The sequence below is a fragment of the Lampetra planeri genome, chromosome 44 (assembly GCF_965212315.1).
Source record: "Lampetra planeri chromosome 44, kcLamPlan1.2.h2, whole genome shotgun sequence".
NCBI classification, from domain to species: domain Eukaryota; kingdom Metazoa; phylum Chordata; class Hyperoartia; order Petromyzontiformes; family Petromyzontidae; genus Lampetra; species Lampetra planeri.
This window is the reverse complement of record NC_136150.1, coordinates 8,520,581-8,543,421: the sequence shown is the minus strand read 5'-3', so window position 1 is coordinate 8,543,421 and position 22,841 is coordinate 8,520,581. Positions and strand designations below refer to the sequence as shown.

Genomic DNA, 22,841 nt, shown 5'->3' with positions numbered 1-22,841 from the left:
TGCCACCATATACTCAGTGTTTGTCCGACTGATCCTCAACCCATTCACTTCAAATTTTTCCACCAGGATCTTCAAATCATCTCCCGTTAGCCCCCTGCTTTCACCGTATAGCACAATGTAATCAGCAAACAGCATAAACAAGGGGGGCTCCCTCTGAATATCTTTCGTGTGTCCAGCACCAGGATGAACAGAAAGGGGCTAAGCGCAGAATCTTGCTTCACTCCCGCTTTGACTTGCAATTACTTATAATAATTTGATTTCCAGGTACTGGACTGCCCTTCTTTCACATGAAGGCAAACACCCATTACACCGATGGAATTTGCTGAATATCCCAATGCAGGACCACCCTGAATAGAAGTCGTGACACTCAGTAAGCTTTTCCCTAAGTAAATAATTGCTATTACACGTGTTCCATTCCAACCTGGCCCAATCATTAGCCATGATCAATCCACTGCTGGATAAAGGCCTCGCTAGGCCGTTGCCCTCTCTCACGGTCTTGCGATGCAACAATCCGTCTTGACTCCTCCACACAGGAGCCGATTTCCTCGCTCCCTCTCAGCGGCGGTCGTCCTCTCCGGGGCGCTCCCTCCGTTGGCTGCCACCTCTGTTCGTTCTTCTCGGCCATCGGGCTCCACAACCACTTCCTGGCGAAGCGTGCCGCTCGAGCCCACTCGTCACGTTGGCTTTCGGGGAGTTTTCTCTCCCATCGACCACACACACATACCATCCAATAAGATTCTGGCAACAGTCTTAATTGTTTCAGGCACAATGAATGTTTATTTTCACACTTAAATTCACGGTTCACCTGACAATCCCTCTGGAAGGTGTTCCACTTTGTGTTTTTCCTCTCTTCCAAGAAGCCGTTAGTGATAATGTGGCCACCGATAATGCCACTGACGGCGGTTAATAGGCGTTTATTTAGAGCAGGGGTGGGAAACCTTTTTTCTGCCAAGGGCCATTTGGATATTTATAACATCTTTCGTGGACCATACAAAATTATCAACTTAAAAATTTGCCTGCTATATTTGGTCAAACATTTAATTAACTCACCCCTAATGTGATGGCTGGAACTGCTTCTCTTTGGCGAGGCGTGTGATGTTAGCTGGTATTGATGATGTTGCTACTCGCAACTGCTTTTCCAGTTTTGCTCCTAGATTTATTGAATTTCGAGTCCCGCCTGCGGTTGCCTTGGCAGGGCCAGACCAAATGATTTTGCGGGTCTCATGCGGCCCGCGGGCCGGACGTTCCCCACCCCTGATTTAGAGGGATGTGCTTATTGGATCATCAGCTGCCCTTGGCAGTGATTTTAAGATGCCAGGTAATTGGTGTAATTAGGTCTAATTCTTGGGCTCTCTTGTGCCATCAAGGATTTAGTGCAATAATCTGCAGGCACATTTTAGAGGGTCTCAGTAAGCAATGCACATATACATCAAAGTGTCTTCTCTGCGCAGGGAAAACGATACTGGCTGCTAGTAATGCCGAGTTTTGATTGTTATTCAAATCCCACAGAGGCCAATGCCAAGAAAATGAGATTACATGCGGAGAAGGCAAATCTTTTATTCCGAAGTTTTCGAAGCATCTACAACCAATTTAACTACTGCTCCTCAAATATTGAAATGCTCTCCTCTGTAAGGCAGGAAGCCATCGCTTCCACAGCGTTCATTCAATGAGCTGTTGAGATGAGGTTCATGGGAAACCAGCGGGGGTATCTGTAAATGGATCGCGCTGTATATTAATACAGTATACTCAGGCTAGTTGTATAATAATGTAACGGGGGAAAACATTGGTTTGTGCTGTGCACTCTGAAACGAGTGACCTGAGTTTGATTCCCAGTCATGGCTAACATTAGTAGTGAGTGATATCTCAATCAGTCCTGGGTTATCTCCTAAACTCACCACCCACACTCAGAAGCGTGGTGAGGTATGGATTAGCAAACAGCAATACATTATTATCATATCAAAAACTATGGCCCAATGTTCACAATCGCCTAATGTGGAACTCAACAAGCAGCTTGTAAGATTGATATGGTTCAGATACATTACCCTTTTCTCAAGGATTAAGTTAGATACTGAGATCGGGACACTAGCACTGTGGTGGATTGGTTAGTGCATGGGACTTGCAATCCAGAGGTCACCAGTTCAATTCAATCCCCAGGCATGGCAGTTTAAACATTTCACAAGTTTCTTAAACACAAATCAAACCTTGATCATAGGTGCAGCCTTAGAACAGAAAAAACCCATCACTATCATCATCAGGCCTTATCGATCCACTGCTGGATGAAGCCCTCTCAAAAGATATTAGAAAATAATCGGAATGAGATTTCACGACATATATTACATATATACAATCATACATAAAATCATACATACATCATACTGTATATACAATCATACATACATCTCCAAACCTCTCGATGGCCTTGCCCCACCTTATCTTGCCTCTCTCATATCCTTCCATGTTGCCTCTCACCCTCATAGAATGAAGCTACCAGCTCCATGTGACACAGTCCAGTGGAGGGCAGTCCTCAACCAGTGGGTGAAGTTCCACATTCAAATGACAGGGGCCGGTCTAAAGATAGGGTGAACATTGACTTTGATTTTCTTCTACGGTCGTTGAAATGGGCAAGTTTCCTAAATCCATCCACCTCTGTCCAACCAGTAGTTGGTCAAGTGGCAGGTCACATGCGATGGAGTAGAGTGCGGGTAGTCCCATCTCTTCCAAACAGTGTGGCCAGTGTGGAAGAGTAGGCCAAATTCCCTATGGACCTCCCTCTAATGGAGGGCCTTCCTCCAGCAGTGGCTTGAGCAAGCAATTGCAGTGCTGCACCCTTGCCTGTTACGATTTTGTTACTCTTGACTTAAATAATGGCACATGACTCATTTTACCGATTGCATTGGCTGCAGCGGGATGATGGACAGAGTTGTCTCTGGACCAGAATTTGAATGCGGGACCTTTTGTGAGTGGAGCGATCGAACCACAATGCTACCTTGGCTAGATACAAAAATGGGGAAATAATCAAATAACCCCCTCCCCCCACCCCAACACATGACAGATGACTCGATTAATGGCCTGGTTCACGAGTATCGGGCATTAACTCTAATGATTAGAGGGAATGCAATCAATTTACCCAGATTACCAAAATGTGATTCGTGGCTGAGCTGGATTTGGGATTACGGGAGCAGGTGAAGAGGGAGAGGAGGATGGCAGAGAAAATGCGGCTGGGGAGACGGTGGGGGGTGATGATGGTCGGGGCTGGTCGCCGTGGTGGGTGGAGGGAGACCTGAGGGATGGGTAAGGGAACAGGTAACTTGGATTTGGCTCTAGGGCTCTAAATTTGAGCAGCTCAGCGCTAAGCAAGTGCATCTTGGGTGGACGGAGTGTGGCCTCAGTTGGGGCCACGTTTGGCTGCGAGGCTGCTCTGTAGATCTGCGTGGCTTCCTCCTCCTCCGCTGTCTCCTCCTTCTCACCTCCATCCACCCACCCACCCACCCGCCCACCCATCCACCCTCCATCCTCCGCAACCTTGGAGAAGCAGCGATGGCAGCGGCGATCTTCATCAGCACGGATTAGTGCAGACCGGACGGAGGGAGTGCCGGATAAGTCGGGCACGGCGACAGAGGCGGCTCTATCCTCTCTCCTCTCTTCGTCGTTTCCGTTAAGCTTCTTCTTCTCCTCCAGCCTCTCGAAGTGGAGACATCAGGTTATAGCCGAGCAGCCAAAGGAGAGCAACAGAAGGGGAACAACAGCAAGATTCACGGGACAACGGAGCGCGGCAAACAGTGAAGAGGCCGTTGGGAATTCAGGACATCCAAGGAAGGCCAGGAGAGAAAGGAGGACAGACGAGGAGAGGGAGCGGCGGGGGAGAGGCGAGGAGCAGTTAAGGAAGCAGGGACGAGCGGCAGGGCGACGTCGGGGAGCACCAGCAGAGGAGAGGAGGCCGGCAGGAATCCCTCATGGGGAGCGGCGCGAGCGCAGAGGACAAGGAGTCGGCCAAGCGCTCCAAGGAGCTAGAGAAGAAGCTCGCCGAAGATGCCGAAATGGAGGCGAGGACGGTGAAGCTCCTGCTATTAGGTAACTGGCGCGTTTTCTAGGCGAGGCTCTCGATAGATGGGTTCCATTGTGATGCACCCAGGGGCCAGATGTTGTGATGTACAGCTAGCGCTCCGCTGTGTTTGCCCGTTGTACCGCGTGTTGTTCGGCACGGTGTCCTGAGAGACGCAGTGCGTGGCAGTGAACGTCAGACACTATGCCAAATAACGCGCGGTAAAAAATACTAAAGCACGTCAGAGCGCTGTACAGAACAACCGCGACAACCTACGCAGTATTAGATGTTGCACGTGTGGATTTATTTGTACCGAGTAATGGCTGTTTTACGTGCGAATTTAGTAAAACATGTCGGCCCGTTAAATCCACTTAAAGCAATTTGTTTTATTTCGAGGTACATCTTATTTTGAGCTCCATCGGAAGGGGGCAATTATTTTCTAACTATTATTTGGCCGAGTTTAAAAAATAATTTGGCTAATTTTGACGTGATGTCCAGAAGGCACTTGGCAAGTATTGTAAATACGATTATGCAAAAAAAAGTTACGCTTGGCGGGACACGTACGGGGAGGGCCATTTACCGTCGCCGGCATCGGAGTGGACTCCACAAATTTGGCGACCAATAACAAAATGCATTTTGATTCATACGGCACCCTGCAAAACAATGGACCTCAGTGCGCCCTGCATATAAATGCATCAATAAAGTGACAAATAACTGGCTAGGGAGATAGATGCTAAAGAGACAAGAAGGGGAACACTATGCATAGCAAAAATGAGCAAGGAGAAGACCTAAGAGCAGATGGTGGGATACTGCGAGGGCAGATCTGAGAGGGTGGACGCCTCCTGTGCATTAGCTGTGGGATCTGGTGGAGGGCAGAGAGCGTTGATGAGGTGTGGTGGCATCAACAGCTTTGGCCGTGGTGACATCTCGATCTTGAATTTTATTCGTGACATTGTCTCGGGCAAATAATGTCGCATTGTCTCTGCTCTTACACATTTACTTTACTAAACAAGTCTTCTTAAACATTACTAAGAGTTCGTCAACGCAGTGAGGATTGGCTCCGAGGAACATCCGAGAGGACGTCTATCGCAGCGATGAAGTCAGCTTGTATAGAGGTGCTATGTTGGTGATGGCCTGGGGAGGCCTTCATCCAGCAGCTGATTGATCATGGCTGATGATGATGGCCAAACCGCTCAGCCAATATTCCAGATCGGCTCGTCTGGCAAAGTTGGCGGAGAGGTTTGTCCAGTGGAACTTTGCATATTCGACGGTATCCGCCCTGACCCATTAACCGCCCACACAGAGTGCAGTCGTACTTGTGCAAGGTGATGGCGTTTTCTGTAGATGTTCACACGTCCGACTTTGGAGATATCTGCCAATATACATCGGTCCCCAGAGACTCAAATATGCAAGATTATAAGGTATTTTATGTCAGTTTAGTACAAAGTGGGCGAAGTTCTGTGCTGTGTTCGGCCAAAGCCCCCCCACTGATAAATTCACAGTTGTATTCGTCATCGTCAGCTCACATGCAGGCTCTTGTACGCTACAGTGTAGCTTACATAATGCAGATTGCTCCATTTTTTTTTATAACAACCATTCGACGTTGTGAGACTCAAACGGTTGAGAAACAAACGCACATCGACCGAGCTAACTACACTTAGAACGGATTCAATATAATTCTCGCGAGTGTTAACCATGTCTAGACGATATTGAAAACAAATAATTATGTTCATGTTTTTTTATCGTAATATTTGTACTGTTTGTTCAAGTCCAGTGTTTTCCTGAATGAAGCAATGCAATTTAAGAGTGTCGTACAATTATCCAGGCACGCTTTGCCCTGCGAACATTTGTAACGCTGAGAATGTCCGTTAGCAGGGCTCTCGGTGTATCTCTGTTCTCGCGCAATGTGCCCGGCACTCGTCCGTACACAAGCGTAAGTGTGCAGATATTCCACTTAGGAGATTAATAACTTAGAATCGTAAGTCGAGGTGTTAATCTGGCGCGCTCTCAGACCTCCTGCTATCCGTCACGGCCACGGCTGCCTTTGCGCATTTTCACAATCCACTCACCCACGGGTCACCGGGAAAAGTCCAACCGTTTCGTTATTTTAGCCGCAGTGCATGGGAGCCAGCTGAAGCCACTTACACAAATTATGGATCAAAGTCTAAGAATGAAATGGCAATGCAGCCAATAAGTCGATCCATCAATCCGCCTCCGCGAGCTGCTGCCATGTCTCGCAATCCTGCCATGTGCTAATCCACCGTGAAGTATGGTCAAGCAATCCCTATGATCAATAACACGGCTTGGGTTTTGTTTTCATCCAGCAGTGGATCGACACCTCTGATTAGCACGGTTGGCTACGTATGGTGCAAAATAAGTTCAACATACATATTACAACCGACTTCAACATTGTGTGTGGGGGCATGGAAGGCACAATCTTAGCAACTGAATTTAACTGAAGTTTATTTGTCTTTTTAGGTGCTGGAGAATCTGGAAAAAGTACCATCGTAAAGCAAATGAAGTAAGTAGAATGATTAGTCTGATGGATGTTTGCTATCTGGCTATATAAATTAATTATATTAAACAAAGTTAAACATGAATTCCTTGATATACTCAGATATTACTGTTGAGGGAAACAATATTTTATATAGTTATGTTTTTTGAAGACCTAGAATTGTCTGAAGTACACAATTATCTCTTGTTAGTTAATTATCACTGTCATAGCAGGGTAATAAACTGTAATGCCAGTATTGTTACTGTACCTGAATTGCTGCCGCAGTAGCGACCTCGTGTCCTTGAGACCAACTCCTGGGTCTTGGGGCCAGCTCCTCCTGGACCTGCCCTCAGCTCTCCTCCTTGGCCTCGGGGTTGTGGCCTAGGTCCCAGGACTGGGCTTAGAGGTTTCCGGCCTTGACCCTGATCTCAGATGAGAGGACCCGGCCTTGACCCTGGCCTCAGCCTAGACGACCCGGCCCTGCCCCTGGCGTCAGCATTGAGAACCCGGCCTTGACCATGGTTTCAGATGAGAGGACCCGACCTTGACCTTGACCTCAGCCTAGACGACCCGGCCCTGCCCCTGGCGTCAGCCTTGAGAACCCGGCCTTGACCCTGGCGTTAGCCTTGAAAGCCCGGCCTTGACCATGGTCTCAGCCTAGAGGAACAACCTTTGACATTGGCCTCCACCTAAATGGCTCTAGGCCCTGGCCTCGATACTCTCGTGGCTTTTGGCTTTCGATCTCAGCCGGTGTCCCTGTGGGATTCCCGTCCTCTTATCCAAGGTTGGCTGGCGTACAGGCAATGGCTCAGAGAATACTCCACGGCAAGGCTTTTGAATTCCCAGTTGCGTAGTAAAGGTTACCAGAAGCCCAAAATGTCAAACGATAAGTACCAAATAGTTTTGCATGACAGGAAACAGTCTATAACAGGTTTTTGGGTTAGATCGCAAAATTATTTATTGGTCGCGAAAGCCTACATGTTAAAAGGAAACAGTCTGATAGACCGAGTCCTTAACATGGATAAAAGGAATCAATGCAGTTCATGGGAACAGCAGCCACGATAGTAGCAATATGAGCGAGTGACTTGGAGTGAAATCAGTGAGGTGCTGGATCATCGACCAAGCTGGCTGTTTTAACTTGAATTCTGTCGAGTACTGAGAGGTAGGAACAGGGAACCCGCCACACGAGATGACAGCAGTAGCCAACTTTGGGAGGTTCTGCGGCTGTGTACAGCAGCGGTAATTATAATAATTGTTCAGAGTTTAAAAGACGCTTTGGCTTTGAAAAGGAAACCAGGCTTCTTCGATGCCTCCTTAGCCAGACCATTTATATCGCTATTCCGTGGCAGGTCAGACGATATTACTGTGCCAAGCAAATTAATGGTTTTACTATAGATAATAACATTGTTAAATACTCTGAAAAGTTATGGCCTTACGGGGCCCCCATCTCCTAGGTCCTACAGAGGGGCTTATGGGCCTTCGGGCATTCATTTTCTAACCTATGAAGCCTAACCTAAAGTACGTATGTGCCACAGTAAAACTAAACTTACTCAAAGTAACACGAATGAATCGTAAAATCCGCAGTGCTCGAAGTCTGGAATAGACGAAAATCTATTTGAACGACCAACCATTATCCGTGTTATGTGCCACCTTTGTCCCAATATTGAAGCCTTCCAAGCCAGAATCTCGACGTCTTTGCTGGATCTAACGCCACGGGTGTGCCACGGGTGTGCCACGGGCAGTGCCAGATTATCCTACTAGCAAAAGTAGCTACATATGCTACGGGCCCCGCGCTAAATACTTTCAAGCTATCAATTCCGGTTCAGTGGTTCTGCACTTGCTCTATTACTATAGTACTATACCCCCTTCAACTTATGAACGACCGCGTGTTTAAGGTTAGCCATTTGTCGTATTATCTGGCTGTATGGCAAATATAAAAAAAAATACAATTACTTTACTATGCAAGTAAAACATTTATATTTTAATATTTAAGTTTTTTTTTTTTAAATTCAGGGCCCCTTTATAACATCATATGCTTCGGGCCCCGACCTCGCTTCACCCGGCACTGGCCACGGGTGTTAATAGTGGCGGTGACTCGAGGCGCCAGGAGGGGAGATGGGGAGAGGGCCTCATTGTCCGCGGTGACTCCTCGCCCGTGGCTCGTGTTGGCGAGAACCCCAAATGCGGGATGGTTACGTTCCTTGACACGGGCTAGAAACCCAATATTGTCATTTCACACAAAAAAGGCTAGAAATATGGTAAAATAAGTATATAGTACGTGTTCACACTCTTAATGCTATAACGTGCTAGGAAAACAGTTCCCTAGTGCTATGAACTCATAAGCCAATAGTGTAAAGTGTACAGAACTGCACTGAACGCTCTTCGTACCAAAATCTACACGAAGCATTTTTTTTAAAGAGATGTTTCACGTAATGTTTTTGCTTACCTTTTGTTCCGCTGCTAAAGTGGCTTGACCTTTTAAAATAAAACATTGCACTCGCTGCCTTTCTACTCCCCTTTTTAGCCAAAACGTCGCCGTTCTGACGCCTTACGAGCCATAAACGGAGCCTTATCTTGTTTCAACATAAAATATATTTTTTTATTCCACATCCTCCCTCACCTCGTACATCGCAACATTCTGACATTCTGCACGGCATTGCCACGGGGTATCGAGGGTGTCAGGCACACCGGACTCATCAGAGCAGGCGGGGTTGGGGTGGCCTGATCTTAAACGGACGTCAATGCGTGTCGCAAATCGGACTGTCTTACGAAATGTAATGTTTTCATACCTTACCAGCGACGTGCGATGAGGTCAATGGCTGGGGAGGCACTGGCTCGTGTCAGAGCCAGATTCACACACTGAGGGGGGTGGGCCTCACTGAAGGGGCGTGGCCTCACTGAGGGGGCGTGTCCTCACTGAGGGGCGTGGTCTCGCTGAGGGGCGTGTCCTCACTGAGGGGGCGTGGCCTCACCGAGGGGGGTGTGTTAGACAGGTCCCCCCTCAGTGAGGCAGATGTGATAGCTGCCTCCCCTGGTGCTTTTTAATTGCAGTTTCATGACGAGACCAGCGAGCCTAAATCTCTTTATACAGGTACGTGAAATAAGTTACCTGTAATATGGAAGGCGAGGAAATGAAATGAAGGGGTCGACAAACATTACATTGGTGACATACTGAGATAGTAACAGGCACGCGCTTATTGCCCGCGCTCTATCTAGTTACTGAGGGGTTGCGCAATCAGAGGGGAGGCTGAGTTCGTCGCTGCCTCACCTCTGTTCTCTGTGTTGTGTGACGTCCTCCACGTTTCGTGACATCATCAATCCCTCCTCCACATCACCCCAATCTTGCGTGACGTCATCAAGCCTCTCCTCCACCTCGTGTCTCGAGACGTCATCACACCTTTCCCTCACTTCCCCAGCGTCTCCTGACGTCATCGCGCCTCTCTCCCTCCCCAGTGTAACGTGACGTCATCACCCTTTAGCGCCACCTCACCACCCTAGGTATCGTGACGTCATCCCCCCCCCATCAGCCGCTGCGTTACAGACAGACGAACAATCGTTTATTACATAGAAATGAATGAAAGATGATTGATTATGATGGGACTAACTGTGGTATTGCTAACATTACACGTGGTAATAATTGGTATTGCTTTTTGGTTGAAGTTGACACAATTTTTTGTAATCACCCCACAATCAAGAATTGCATTCAAGTTCGTGGTGATTAAAATAGTGAAGCAATCTGCACCTTGAGCAGCTGAATGTCGATTACTCTCAGCTCGTGATTCAAACGAGGATGATGCATGGTGTGTACTGTCGTCTGCATAAGAGCGGATCGCATTGTGAGTGGAAGAACATTGATTCATGACAAGAATAAGTAATGTCGGAGAGGCAATACATTTTCGCGCAACGCCGCAGTTAATTGTGAAGGTATCAGCCCGGCTCTGTCTTCAACTACTGCAAATTCAGACCTCTTGGGAATGAAACATCCCAACTTGCAGATGAGAGGTGGATACCAACATCATGGTGGTTTGTCACCTAGGGCACAGTGTAAAATGCAATGAAGTGCTTTGACAATCTTCTTGGTTCTTTCGGTAAAGTCACGTAGAAGGAAAATAATACAATTATAAAAATAAAACAATAAAATAATTATCACGTTTCGGCCACAACGCAGCTGCTTGCGTTGTGGCCGAAACGTCGTGAGAATTATTACAAGCAGCTGCTTGCGTTGTGGCCGAAACGTCGTGAGAATTATTTTATTATGTTTTATTTTTATTATTTTATTTTCCTTCTACGTGACTTTACCGAAAGAACCAAGAAGATGAATCCCTGCAGTCACGAATGCTTTGACAATGTCAGGAGGGACCCCTGGGAAGGGGACTCGCTCGGGGGCTTCGCCAGGTGGGATGAGTTGGTGTGCGCCGTCTCTTATGCGCCCTCCCACGCCGCACTCGCTCAGAGCCAGAGCCCGAACATCGCCGTTGTTAATTCTTCTGTCGTTTCAAAAATAAAAACCACACGCGCACACAAACACGCGTGCGTGCAGGATCATCCACAAGAATGGCTACTCAGAAGCGGAGTGCTTGGAATTCCGGGCCATCATCTACAGCAACACGCTGCAGTCCATCCTCGCCATCGTCCGAGCCATGGAAACGTTCAGCATCGACTACGGGGATACTGACAGAGCTGTAACGCCTCCAGCCCGCTACCCAGCTACACTCAGCCAGCTGCCCGCTTCAGCTGCCCACTAACAGAGTTGTAACGCCTCCAGCCAGCTACACTCAGCCAGCTGCCCGCTTCAGCTGCCCACTAACAGAGCTGTGACACCTCCAGCCAGCTACACTCAGCCAGCTGCCCGCTTCAGCTGCCCACTAACAGAGCTGTAACGCCTCCAGCCAGCTACACTCAGCCAGCTGCCCGCTTCAGCTGCCCACTAACAGAGCTGTGACACCTCCAGCCAGCTACACTCAGCCAGCTCCCGCTTCAGCTGCCCACTAACAGAGCTGTAACGCCTCCAGCCAGCTACACTCAGCCAGCTGCCCGCTTCAGCTGCCCACGAATAGAGCTGACACCTCCAGCCAGCTACACTCAGCCAGCTCCCGCTTCAGCTGCCCACTAACAGAGCTGTAACGCCTCCAGCCAGCTACACTCAGCCAGCTGCCCGCTTCAGCTGCCCACGAATAGAGCTGACACCTCCAGCCAGTTACACTCAGCCAGCTGCCCGCTTCAGCTGCCCACTAAAACCCCATGCACGAGGGAGGGACGTAGACACCAATCGCCTGTATTTTAACGATACAAACAAAAAAGTTACGCGTCGTTATTATCACCACGTACTAAAAAAAACATTTTTTTTCGGCACGTCGGTGTTGCTGCTTATCGCGATCAATTTCGGGTTACGGGCAGTGGCGGTTTGGTGATCGGGGGCCACTTGGGCCACTGGACCCCACAAGTGGGGAATTAAAGGCACCTCGCTCATGATAACGAGTGTCGTAGCCACTGCACATGAAGCCATCTCTCTCCCCGCTTTCCCCACCGCCACGGGCCGACGTGCCCCGTCCATATATTTACCCGCATGCCCCCACCTGGTGAAAACTATACCACCAATTGTGTCCTCCTCTGAAATCGAGGTGTCTGGATGGGCATATTAAACAAAATGCGGGCTCCCTTTAAAAATGAACTAAACATGGCATCACACAGTGAGTGCATGTGCACATTATTGCTACTTGCGTGAATAGAGATCCCCATTGTTTAGATCGTTATGTTCCCCAGTGTCATCCGTATAACATTTAACACCATGCAATAAAAATGTTGTTTTGCATTGGGGGAAAAAAAAGATACACGTGTACTTCAGAGTTCCGTGAACTATTCCCCACGTCCTTGATGTCCCGCCAGTTCTCTGAGGATGACAAATTTGTAACCACCAAGAAGGCCGAATCCGATCCAGAGTTTGCTTGCGTGCATCCCTGCTGCTGGATAATATTGATCTCGATATCCAAGCGGCCAATGGCTAAAACACAGTTATTCATATGCGGAGGCACGGCACGGAAGGTCTCTTTATTTGTGCCATCGCTCGTCAAAAGGGTGATCGTCAAGTGCGTCTCCCCTGCTGCTGTTGCTGCTGTCCAGGCTGACGGGAGGCAGCTCTTCAACCTTGCCGACTCACTGGAGGAGGGATCCATGCCCAATGAGCTTGCCGCCATCATCATCCGCCTGTGGAAGGACACCGGGGTGCAGGCCAGCTTCGATCGGGCGTCCGAATACCAGCTCAACGATTCTGCCTCTTAGTGAGAACCTCCTCGCGACACGCAGACAGAGCCCCCGTGAACACGGCGGCACGGTAGCGGCACTTAGGCGTGTCATGATTTATCGAGCAGTAAATCAGGGCCCTCGAGTAGCGTAAAGGGGGCCCTGGATTCAGGAAAATGTATACAGAAGTGCATCAAATATCAGCTTAAGGTACGGAGAAACAACTCCCGTGACTGGCATGGCACGGGGAGGCCTTCATCCAGCAGTGGATTGACAGTCGTCCACTGCTTTGGAGGCAGAGTTGATGGATCATGCCGTGATAACGTACTCTCCAACAACACCGCCAAATCTTCTGGGTGACCAGGTGACCAGGAAGTGGCAGTGCAGCAAGTGGGTTTGTGATCCGTCTGTTTTGTTTTCTCCGTGTATGTTTGGGTTTTCTCCGGGTACTCGAGTTTCCTTCCGCATGCCAACAATGCTCGTGAAAATATAACGGGGACCTTTATTGGCAGTACTTTGATACTGGAAAAAATATATCCGAAATAGCTGCTCACCCCAAACAATACATGCTCTAATACGTGCATCGTCTTTGTACTGTCCGTCTATTGGAGTTCTCTGATCTGACACTGGTGAGACTCGGCCATAAAGAAGGCGGTCTTTGGTGTAGGCCAATCAGTTTCAAAGACAATGCATATATTATTATCAGAGCGTGTTGGTTTGCATGTTCACGAAAAAGTACGTGTGGTTAATGCAGACTTGATTCCTTGCAAGAAGGTTTCTATTTGGTGTTTGAACATCCTAACACCTGTTTTACTTCCAGAAAGGTTAAAATCTATTCTTATTTTAAAATAACTTACCAAACATCCCCCAATGCAAGGAACCTCCAGCAAAACTAGACTCGGCGATGCTTTCCTCGATTGCTGCTGCTGTGTTGTTGTTGCCGTATATCTGTAACGTGCCGCTGCTGGAGAAATGTCTTCTCAATATTCGCTTCCCAATCCCTCCTTTCCCGAGTTGAACGTATGTACGTTGAACTTCTTCCGCACCGCACGTGGCCAACCGCGGCTGCGGTGGAGTGCCCTCCGAACTCTCCGATATTCATCTCGCCGCGTCTTCCGCCCTTCTTCTTCCTCCGCTTCTGCCTCCCTGATGAATCAACGACGTTGGGTTCGAATGTGGGTTGACCCTCCTCTCCCTGTGCGTCAGCTACCTCAATGATCTGGATCGTCTGATGGACCCAGGCTACTTGCCCAACGAGCAAGACGTCCTGCGCTCCCGTGTTAAGACCACCGGCATCATCGAGGACTCCTTCTGCTTCAAGGACCTGCAGTTCAGGTGCAGTCGACTCTCCATTAACAATGGCTGCAATGCTTTGGTTCATGTAGAGCGTCGTCCACAGCACATCTCACAACGACGCTCTCGCAAGACAACAGCAATGACATAGACAAAGAAAACGAATTCAGAATATTGTTACCTAGCGAGGCAGACAGCACACCAAAACCAAAAGGCCGAAGTCGACAATAAGGGTTTCAAATGGGACTTGAATCGGTGTGTGAGATCAAACAAAAACACGGATATGGTAACAATACATACGCAAACAACGATTGTAAAAGATGTATGTATGATTTCCGTGTATGTGTGTACATCTCTCTGTATTTCTCTCTACGTGTACATATAATATATCTATGTAGGTACAATTGAAAATGCAGAATGTGGTGTTTTTATTGTTTCTTAAAGTCGATGGTTTACTTATCGATATGTTTGCAGTCACGTGGGCACTAGGGATGCCACGTGTCCCGGTTTTTCCAGGATCGTTCTCTTCTTGGGGTAGATGTTCAAGATGTTCAAGGAAATCTCTTAGGACATAAAAAGTTCCACTTTATGTCAGTTACATAATAACATTAACCTACTACTCAAGACGATGCATTCAGTTGAACACGTAGGCTTTCGCGACCAATATTATACATAATAAAGGTTTTTGGGTCAGATCGCGTAAGTATAAATGTGTCGTAACCCTCCACCACCCGACACAGCCAATTAGTAAGGGATTTGTCACGTAAAAAAAAGCGAATTAGTTACTACTTCAGCCCACCAGTGTTGGAGAGTAAATCTACAACATTTACAATTTGAGTACTCAAATTGTAAATGTTGTGGATTTACTCTCCAACTAATTGGCGTTTTATTTACGTGACAAATCCCTTACTAATTGGCTGTGTCGGGTGGTGGAGGGTTACGACATATTTATCCTGACAATGTATTCACACATCAAGTGTCTCGTCTCGCAGTATTGTGAGATATTCCTCTTCCCCTTATATCTCCCAGTTTTGTTTTTATACATCGGAGGTGGCAACCCTAGCGTGGTCCGCCAAAGGTATTTGAAAGTCCTGTTCCGCCCCGAGCAAGGTAAAGGATCAACAGACCCCGTCATGTTCCAGCTGCACTCATCCTGGCATACAGGAGGTCGTGGGTTCGATCCCGACCCTGACGCCTGCTACATATTTGGATTGAAGCTTGCAGGAATCCATACTCATTTGTTCTTTTGGTAAATTCACGTAGGTATACCTACGTGACTTTACTTAAAGAACCAAAGAGTATATATATTTGGAGTTTACCTGTCCTTCTCCACGTGGTCGCGTTGATTTTTCTCCGGGTCCTCCCTTTTTCCCCCCCTTCACGTTTAGAATCAACATCACGCGTGTTTAGAGTATTTGGCTGCTGCTGCAATTTTGCACCTGATGATGATGACGATAACCCCACTTCGTTGAGCTTATCCATTTGTAATAGCCTGGTCGCTTCTGAAAAAGAGATACATCGCAGCTCAGCGGGGCCTTACCTGGTGGGAAAAAACAAAAACAATTCTCTGTGCTCGTGACGCAGGATGTTCGACGTGGGAGGGCAGCGATCGGAGCGGAAGAAGTGGATCCACTGCTTCGAGGGCGTCACCTGCATCATCTTCTGCGGCGCGCTGAGTGCGTACGACATGGTGCTCGTGGAGGACGACGAAGTGGTGAGGTCCATCGAAGCGCTGGTCCGCGTCGCGTCGCCGGCGTCACGTGCCGCACTCGCACCTCCGTTGATTTCACACGTAGCAGGAGGCTTTCACGGCCATTATTATCCACAATCGAGGTTTTTGGGTTCGATCGCGTGAATATAAATGTGTTGTGGGTTTACTTTCCAACGCACCGGTGTGCTGAACTAGTAGCGAATTGGCACGTTTTATTTACGTGACAAACCTTACTAATTCGCTGCGTCGGGTGGTGGTGGGTTTAACGACACATTTATATATTTACGCGATCTAAGCCAACGAGTACCTTACACCATCGTCATCAATGTCGTCATCATCATCCTTCGTCCAGCAGCGACATGAAGCCTCTCCACCCAAGCCATTGCCATATTATCCGCGTAGCCGTTCTCATAAGCCTCACAGTAGGCCAAAAAGCATGGTTGGCTAACATACGGCGCGTAAATAAAGTTAAGCAACATCCATACGAACGTACATACTGTACGTTGCTGTCCATGCGAAAGCAAACTGAGAGTAGCCGCTAGTGGCACGAAGTCTTCTTCTTCGTAATGAAAGCGCGGGGCACGCTGGTGGCTGTGGCAACAGCTGTGGTCACAATGAAAGCCGACTGTGACGCAATCACCGATCTCGCTGATATTAGCCAATCAAATGAAGGGGGCGGGGCGTGTGTCACATCATTACTCGGGTCATGGATCGATTGGCAATGCGACGCAGCGATTAACTCGCAAATTCTGATTATCTCGGTGGTTTTGATGTTTGTTTATATTTTAATGCCCGTTTTTAAATGAGGAGCATTGGATTCTGAACTCCGTTTTTATCTTAAGCTTGATTAAACGAGTGCATACAAAACTGCAATTCTTACGTCCGATTGCATATTAATATTGATCACGTGAGTGCGTACAACACAATTTGCGGGCGCTGTGGTCACAATCAAAGCGGACTGCGAGGGAATCACCGATCTCGCTGATATTAGTCACATCATTACTCGACCCACTGATCGATTGGCAATGCATCGACACAGCGATAAACCAGCAAAATTTTAAATATTTGTTTATTACGGAGAGACTGAAGCGGAATCGATCACAATCTATCTCGATGAACGTAATACCATATATGGGCAAATCTCTGATCGGTGATTTCGTGGGGGTGTTCGATTGCATCGCTGCTCTATGACACAGCGCCCTCTCGTTTTGTTTGCTCGATAGAACCGCATGCACGAGAGCCTGCACCTGTTCAACAGCATCTGCAACCACAGATACTTCAACGACACCTCCATAGTGCTGTTCCTCAACAAGAAAGACCTCTTCGAGGAGAAGGTGAAGAAGGTCCACCTCAACATTTGTTTTCCAGACTACGAGGGTGAGTGGCGCGTCACGTGTTCTCTTCTCTCTCTTTTCCATCCTCGGCCCATCCTGCCCGATCTTGAGCTTTCTTCTTTCCAGTGCAGCAAAGTACAGCGTTGTATTCCACATCCACGCTCCCCCCGCGTTTACCAGCCTGCACGAACCGGCGTGGGGAAGTATGGTTTAACAACTGCCACGGCAAGAGGGGACCGCTTGTACAGCAGTTAATTGATAAATGGGCCCTACACGTGGCCTAATTTCAGCCGGGTCTGTTGCAGGCCGACGATCCAGAAACTCTTTCCGCAATTGGTACACCACATCCACCAAACCTCCCGCTATGACTGCAGTTACCAGTCACCTGCTGCCTCCCTGTTTACCAGCAACCTCGAGAATAAGCAGTGAGGATGTAATCCCTGTCGTCCTTACCACTGGCTGTAGAGTGAAACTCCTGGACATCTGTGAAATAAGAGCTTTTATAGCTCATTGGATTCCTCCAGTATAAATACGTATTTTGATTCTGAGAACACCAATCAGGCAGGGCTCAGAGAAGGGTAAAGGTGCAGCTCTGCAATTGCTCTGCTCACGCCACTATTGGTGTAAGGGCCTCCACGAGTAGGAAGCTCTGGAGAGCCCCTCCAAGCGGGTATTTGGGAGCTGGGAGCTCCCACACTTTACCCGACCATAAGCCACCTGCTATTTGACGAACTGAACTTGTAATGTCGAGGTAGCCAGTATACTGCTGGGTGGAGAGGGGCACAGGGGGTTGAGAAGGCTTGCCCAGTGATGCAGGAAGTCCAGCGACCTCTGGATTACAAGCCCAGGGTACTCACCAATAATAACGTTTTTATTTTGGGTTAGATTGCGTAAATATGAATGTCATTAAACCCACCACCACCCGACACAGCCAATTCATAAGCTTTGTCACGTAAACAAAATGTGACAATTAGTTACTCCTTCAGCACACTGGTGTGTTGGAGGGCAAACCCACACACATTTACAATTTACGAATTGACAAACCTTAGTAACTGGCTGTTGGGTGGTGGTGGGTTAACGACACATTACACATTTACGCGATCTAACCCCAAAAAAAGCTTTAAGATGTCGCTTTGTATTGCCACTTGCGCAGCAAAGGTGATCTGCCTGTGACCATCACCACCGCTCATGACATCGGGTTGGCGGAGCTCGCAGTCCGAGCCAGGACTGATGAACGCTGCCCCTGTGCCCCCATAGGTCCGAACACCTTCGATGACGCAGGAGCCTACATCAAGAACCAGTTCCTGGACCTGAACCTGCGCAAGGAGGCAAAGGAGATCTACTCGCACTTGACGTGCGCCACTGACACCCAGAACGTCAAGTTCGTGTTCGACGCAGTAACCGACATCATCATCAAGAACAACCTCAAAGACTGCGGCCTCTTCTGAGTCGGGCGTCACTTCGCTCGGAAGACGCGGTTCGTTTCAAAACGCCGCGATGACGCGAGGCACAAAATGATGCACGCCAGCGTCGTGTCGGCTCGTTCATGTTAAGCTACATTGAGATGGCGGTATTGGTCATTGTTGATAGCTTAGAGGGATTGCGCAATAGCCAGAGGCTTCCCTTAAAAGTGATTGAGGCTCAAGTGAATATTACAAATTCCTCAAGTGCACGTTAATTTGTGTAGTGTACAGACCCTATTCTTCTGCGGTAATTTAAACCATTTAAAGTAATTTTTATGCATACTCATACGGAGAAGCATAAGACACAGTTTAATGATTGCGTGCATTTCTAGGCAGATTTTCGTGGACTACTAAAAACAGGAGTGTGGTGATTATAATAACTTAGTGGGGTTTGAGCACAGCTGTGCATTGCAGCGTTTAGTACAGCGGTAATTATTAACGAACTGCTCAATAGTTCAGGCAATTTGACTGTTAATCAGTTCATTTTCTATGAGCAGTAGCAACCAACCTTTATGCAACACGAAGCAGCCTCATGAGTAATGTCCTAGCCACACATTATGGAAAGGAATGGTGTGCGATAGTGTAGCTAATGATAGCTGGGTTAGTTTAACACGTAGGCTTTCGCGACCAATAACATCCATAAGAGGTCCTTTGGGTTAGATCGCGTAAATATATAAATGTGTCGTTAAAAAAGTAATTAAAACGATAAAAAAAATACCGTACATTGCGGGAGTAACTGATAAACTAGTCAGGTGTTTGGAAAAACAAAACATCCGAGTCAGATTTGGCACGGTACATAAAATACAGAAATTAATATCTGGTACAAAAGATGTATTACCGAAGCCATCAACAGAAGGTGTGTACATGATTAAATGCACTTGTGGCAAATGTTATGTTGGGCAAACAGGACGATTGATCAGCACGAGACTAAAGAACATCAGAGAAATATTAAATACTCCCAATACAACTGTCAGCAGTAGCAGAACACGCGTGCCAACAAGGACACTCAATTGATTTTGATAATGTTGAAGTTCTGTGCAAAACTAGCTACTACTGGCCAAGACTAATTGGATAATCTATGGAAATTGAAAGAAATAAAAATAACTTTAACCGTTCGGATAGCTACCTCCTTAGTGCTGCGTGGAAGCGAATCATCAAATAATGCATTGTTTAAATGCACGCCTATACAGGCCACCACACACAATAGACAGCAAGGACAAGATCAAAGGGCTTGCATAATGCACATGCATAGTGTACGTTGACTCAGTAATCTCCCCCCCCCCCCTCCCCACTGCGCAAGAGCGCAGAAGCGTGGTCACCACATCTACGCCTCTATATAAGGAACGAAACAGGTGGACTTCTCCACAAATCTGGTTGTCGCCTGATGAAGCTAGTTGTAATTACTGACGAAACGTCGTACTCGGATTGTAAATGTTGTGGCTTGGCTCTCCAACACACCGGTGTGCTGCTGTACTAGTGACGAATTGGCACGTTCTGTTTACGTGTGGTGGCGGGTTTTAACGACACATTTATATATTTACGCGATCTAACCCAAAATACCTCTATTACGGCTGGGTTCGTCAGCTTAAGCATATTCCCGTAACAATGCTTAAACATCACTGCAAAGCATGGGCGCGTATTTGAGTACGGCATGACCCTCTCGTGCGGGAGAGGTTTAGAGAGTTCGCTGAAGATGGATGTAACGTGAAATGTCCATTAGGCGTAGCACTTATGATAGTGATGCAGTTACATTGGTGAGTTAATGGTGGTAGCTGTAACGACCGATGCAAGACAGTGTGTCCTCAAAATAACTGGGCTCCTGCAAGGGGTGGTGGTGACGCAGCATACCCATTCACTTAACATCACTATTTCCACGAACACCAATTGCCGTTTCACAGCTTTGTAATGTCGCTTGTATTTGACTTTGCTGTTCTAAAAACGCTGTGTAAAAGTTAAGTAGACCCCTAACAACACGGGAAACAAACACAAATCACGAGCCCTCGATTGTGGAGTATGCACGTAGCCACAATCCGCCGACAGTTGCAGCTCTCTGTGATGCAGTGCAAAGCTGGGGACTGGAACTCGCAACGTGACCGTTTTCTGCGTAGCGTTGAGAAGCAGCTAACAAGTAAAGGCATGGATTTGTTAAGCCGTTTAATTTGTTTTACTTCGGGAGCACAGGTTCCCAATTAATAGCAATCTAGGGCTCTCCTAAAAAAAAAAACTCGCTATACACAGGGCATTTCATATCCGCCAAACGTTATTTCGAGGACACACTGTACATAAGATATCGCTTTAAAAAAATGTAAACATAATTTACTTATGTTTAACGGACAGCTGAAAAACCAAATCGCGATTTACCGATGACCCAGGACCGATGGGTATAGAGTTACTTCTTAATACGGTGCACAACAGCACGCAACAATATGTGATGCTGTTGTCGCGTCCGAACTGTGTCGTGGATATTTTAAATGATCCAGTGATAAAATAATCACATAGCACAACGCGTGAGCCTGTGGTGCAACTTAGCGAAATACTGTGAACCAACTTCAAATGATGTGTGCTGGTTCAAGTTCATTCATTTATTTCAAGTTCATTTATTAGGTATAGCCCTGTGAGCCATTCGGCTCTTGAATGGTGATGTCATGAAGCAAAATACCACAATGCCCCAGACTACTTGGACAGTGTCTATGTGTCCAATTAGTTAGCCGACCGAAATCGATGACATTGGCGCGGCTCTCCTGTGTAATTCTACTGTTCTTGGGGTCTGTAAATTGGGATTTTTGTGCATAGAATGAATGGTGAACATAGAGCGAACATGTGAATGCCATGAACTGTGAACAAGACAACCGTATAACATGAAGTCAGGCATGAATGATTTTAAAACAATCATGATTTTAAAACAAACATGAGCACCATTCCTGTTAGTTTCCGCGTCAAACTCAATCCCACAAGACAAATGGGTAGCACCAGCGGTGGACTTTTGGTAAGTGTTGCGTTTAGATGCGGAAGAGAATAGAATGGACGTAAGCATTAACAACAATTCTATCGACTTTCCCAATTATAGATACTCGACTTTATTGTTGTACATTTAAAATGTTACAGAATTCCCAGGTTCGTCTGTGGAAAAGCAATAAAGCATGTTGCACTAATTATTATTATACGACTGTCAAGTCATCTTCTTGGTTCTTTCGGTAAAGTCACGTAGAAGGGAAGTAATAAAATAATAAAAATAAAACATAATAAAACAAAAAAAGACTGTCAAGTCGATAGGAGGCTGTGACATATTTGGTGGAATGGTGAAAGCTGCCACATGAACCTAAAGCGCTGTGGGCTGGACATCCGTTGTATGTATTGATGTTGCTGTATGTTAATAAACAGTAGGAAGGCATCGATAAGCGTGAGTTTTTTCTCTCAAACAATCACACGTGTGGGAGTTGAATCGCTGACTGCAGCGACTGCGTGGTGCGTGTGTGCCGACTGAGAGTCACTTCAGCTGCCGATATGTAAATACATGAATGCATCAATGTATCCATCACTGCCCACAGAAAAACCGTGGTACTTTTTCAATACATCTGCCCCCAATGCACAAATGAAAACAAATCTCTGGTGTGCGACTGTGGTCATCCAGAACCAAACGTACAGCACATAACGATTAAATGCCCGATCCACAAATACAGAGACATCACAGCGATACACTCCGCTGCTCCTGATGCAGTTATCTGGCTTGACCACCTGAATACGAAGTTGTCGTTGTTGCTCTGCATCTTCATTCACCACATTCATTGACTGGGCACTCATTTTACGCAGTCGTGGACCAATTTAAGAGGGCACCCATACGGCTCGTGAAATATTCCTCACGACCATCTGACACGCGGTTTGCTCTACTTCCCACAAGTGCAGAAAAAGAGGGCATAGGTCAGAGGTCGAGTGGTCAGGAGTCAGACACTGCACGAGACACATTTTTAGTGCTACAAAGGGCCACTGCCTTAAACGTCACCTATTATATATTTTTCCTTTTAAGCGTTATTGGCGAATGTTTAGATTTTTTTGTTATCTGTGCACCACTGACAACGCAGTATCACCAAATAATTTGGTTATATTATTTGGCTATATATGACAGTTGTACTACCGGTGCGATGTCAGGAGGCAAAAATCATCCTCGAGGATTTTCCTCATTTCGCAGAACACCACAGCGCGTCGGAGAACTCCCGCGGCAGAGGACGCAACACAACTACTTTGAGATTCAGTGCTCTTTTGGAGA

General features: G+C 47.1%; 1 protein-coding gene across 2 annotated transcripts; it reads left to right on the top strand.

Moving 5' to 3' along the window:
• Positions 1-3,512: 3,512 nt before the first annotated feature.
• Positions 3,513-21,960, top strand: LOC144732904 (guanine nucleotide-binding protein G(t) subunit alpha-2-like). 2 transcript variants are annotated; one of them, XM_078614567.1, is made up of 8 exons: positions 3,513-4,071; positions 6,521-6,563; positions 11,077-11,218; positions 12,657-12,814; positions 13,983-14,111; positions 15,654-15,783; positions 17,004-17,157; positions 18,372-21,960. In XM_078614567.1, the coding sequence occupies exons 1-8, from the start codon at positions 3,954-3,956 to the stop codon at positions 18,560-18,562; spliced, it is 1,065 nt and encodes a 354-aa protein (XP_078470693.1). In that variant the 5' UTR covers positions 3,513-3,953; the 3' UTR covers positions 18,563-21,960. The 2 variants fall into 2 exon arrangements, with proteins under 2 accessions (XP_078470693.1, XP_078470692.1); XM_078614566.1 differs by lacking the exons at positions 3,513-4,071; positions 6,521-6,563 and having other exon boundaries at positions 11,132-12,814.
• Positions 21,961-22,841: the final 881 nt, after the last annotated feature.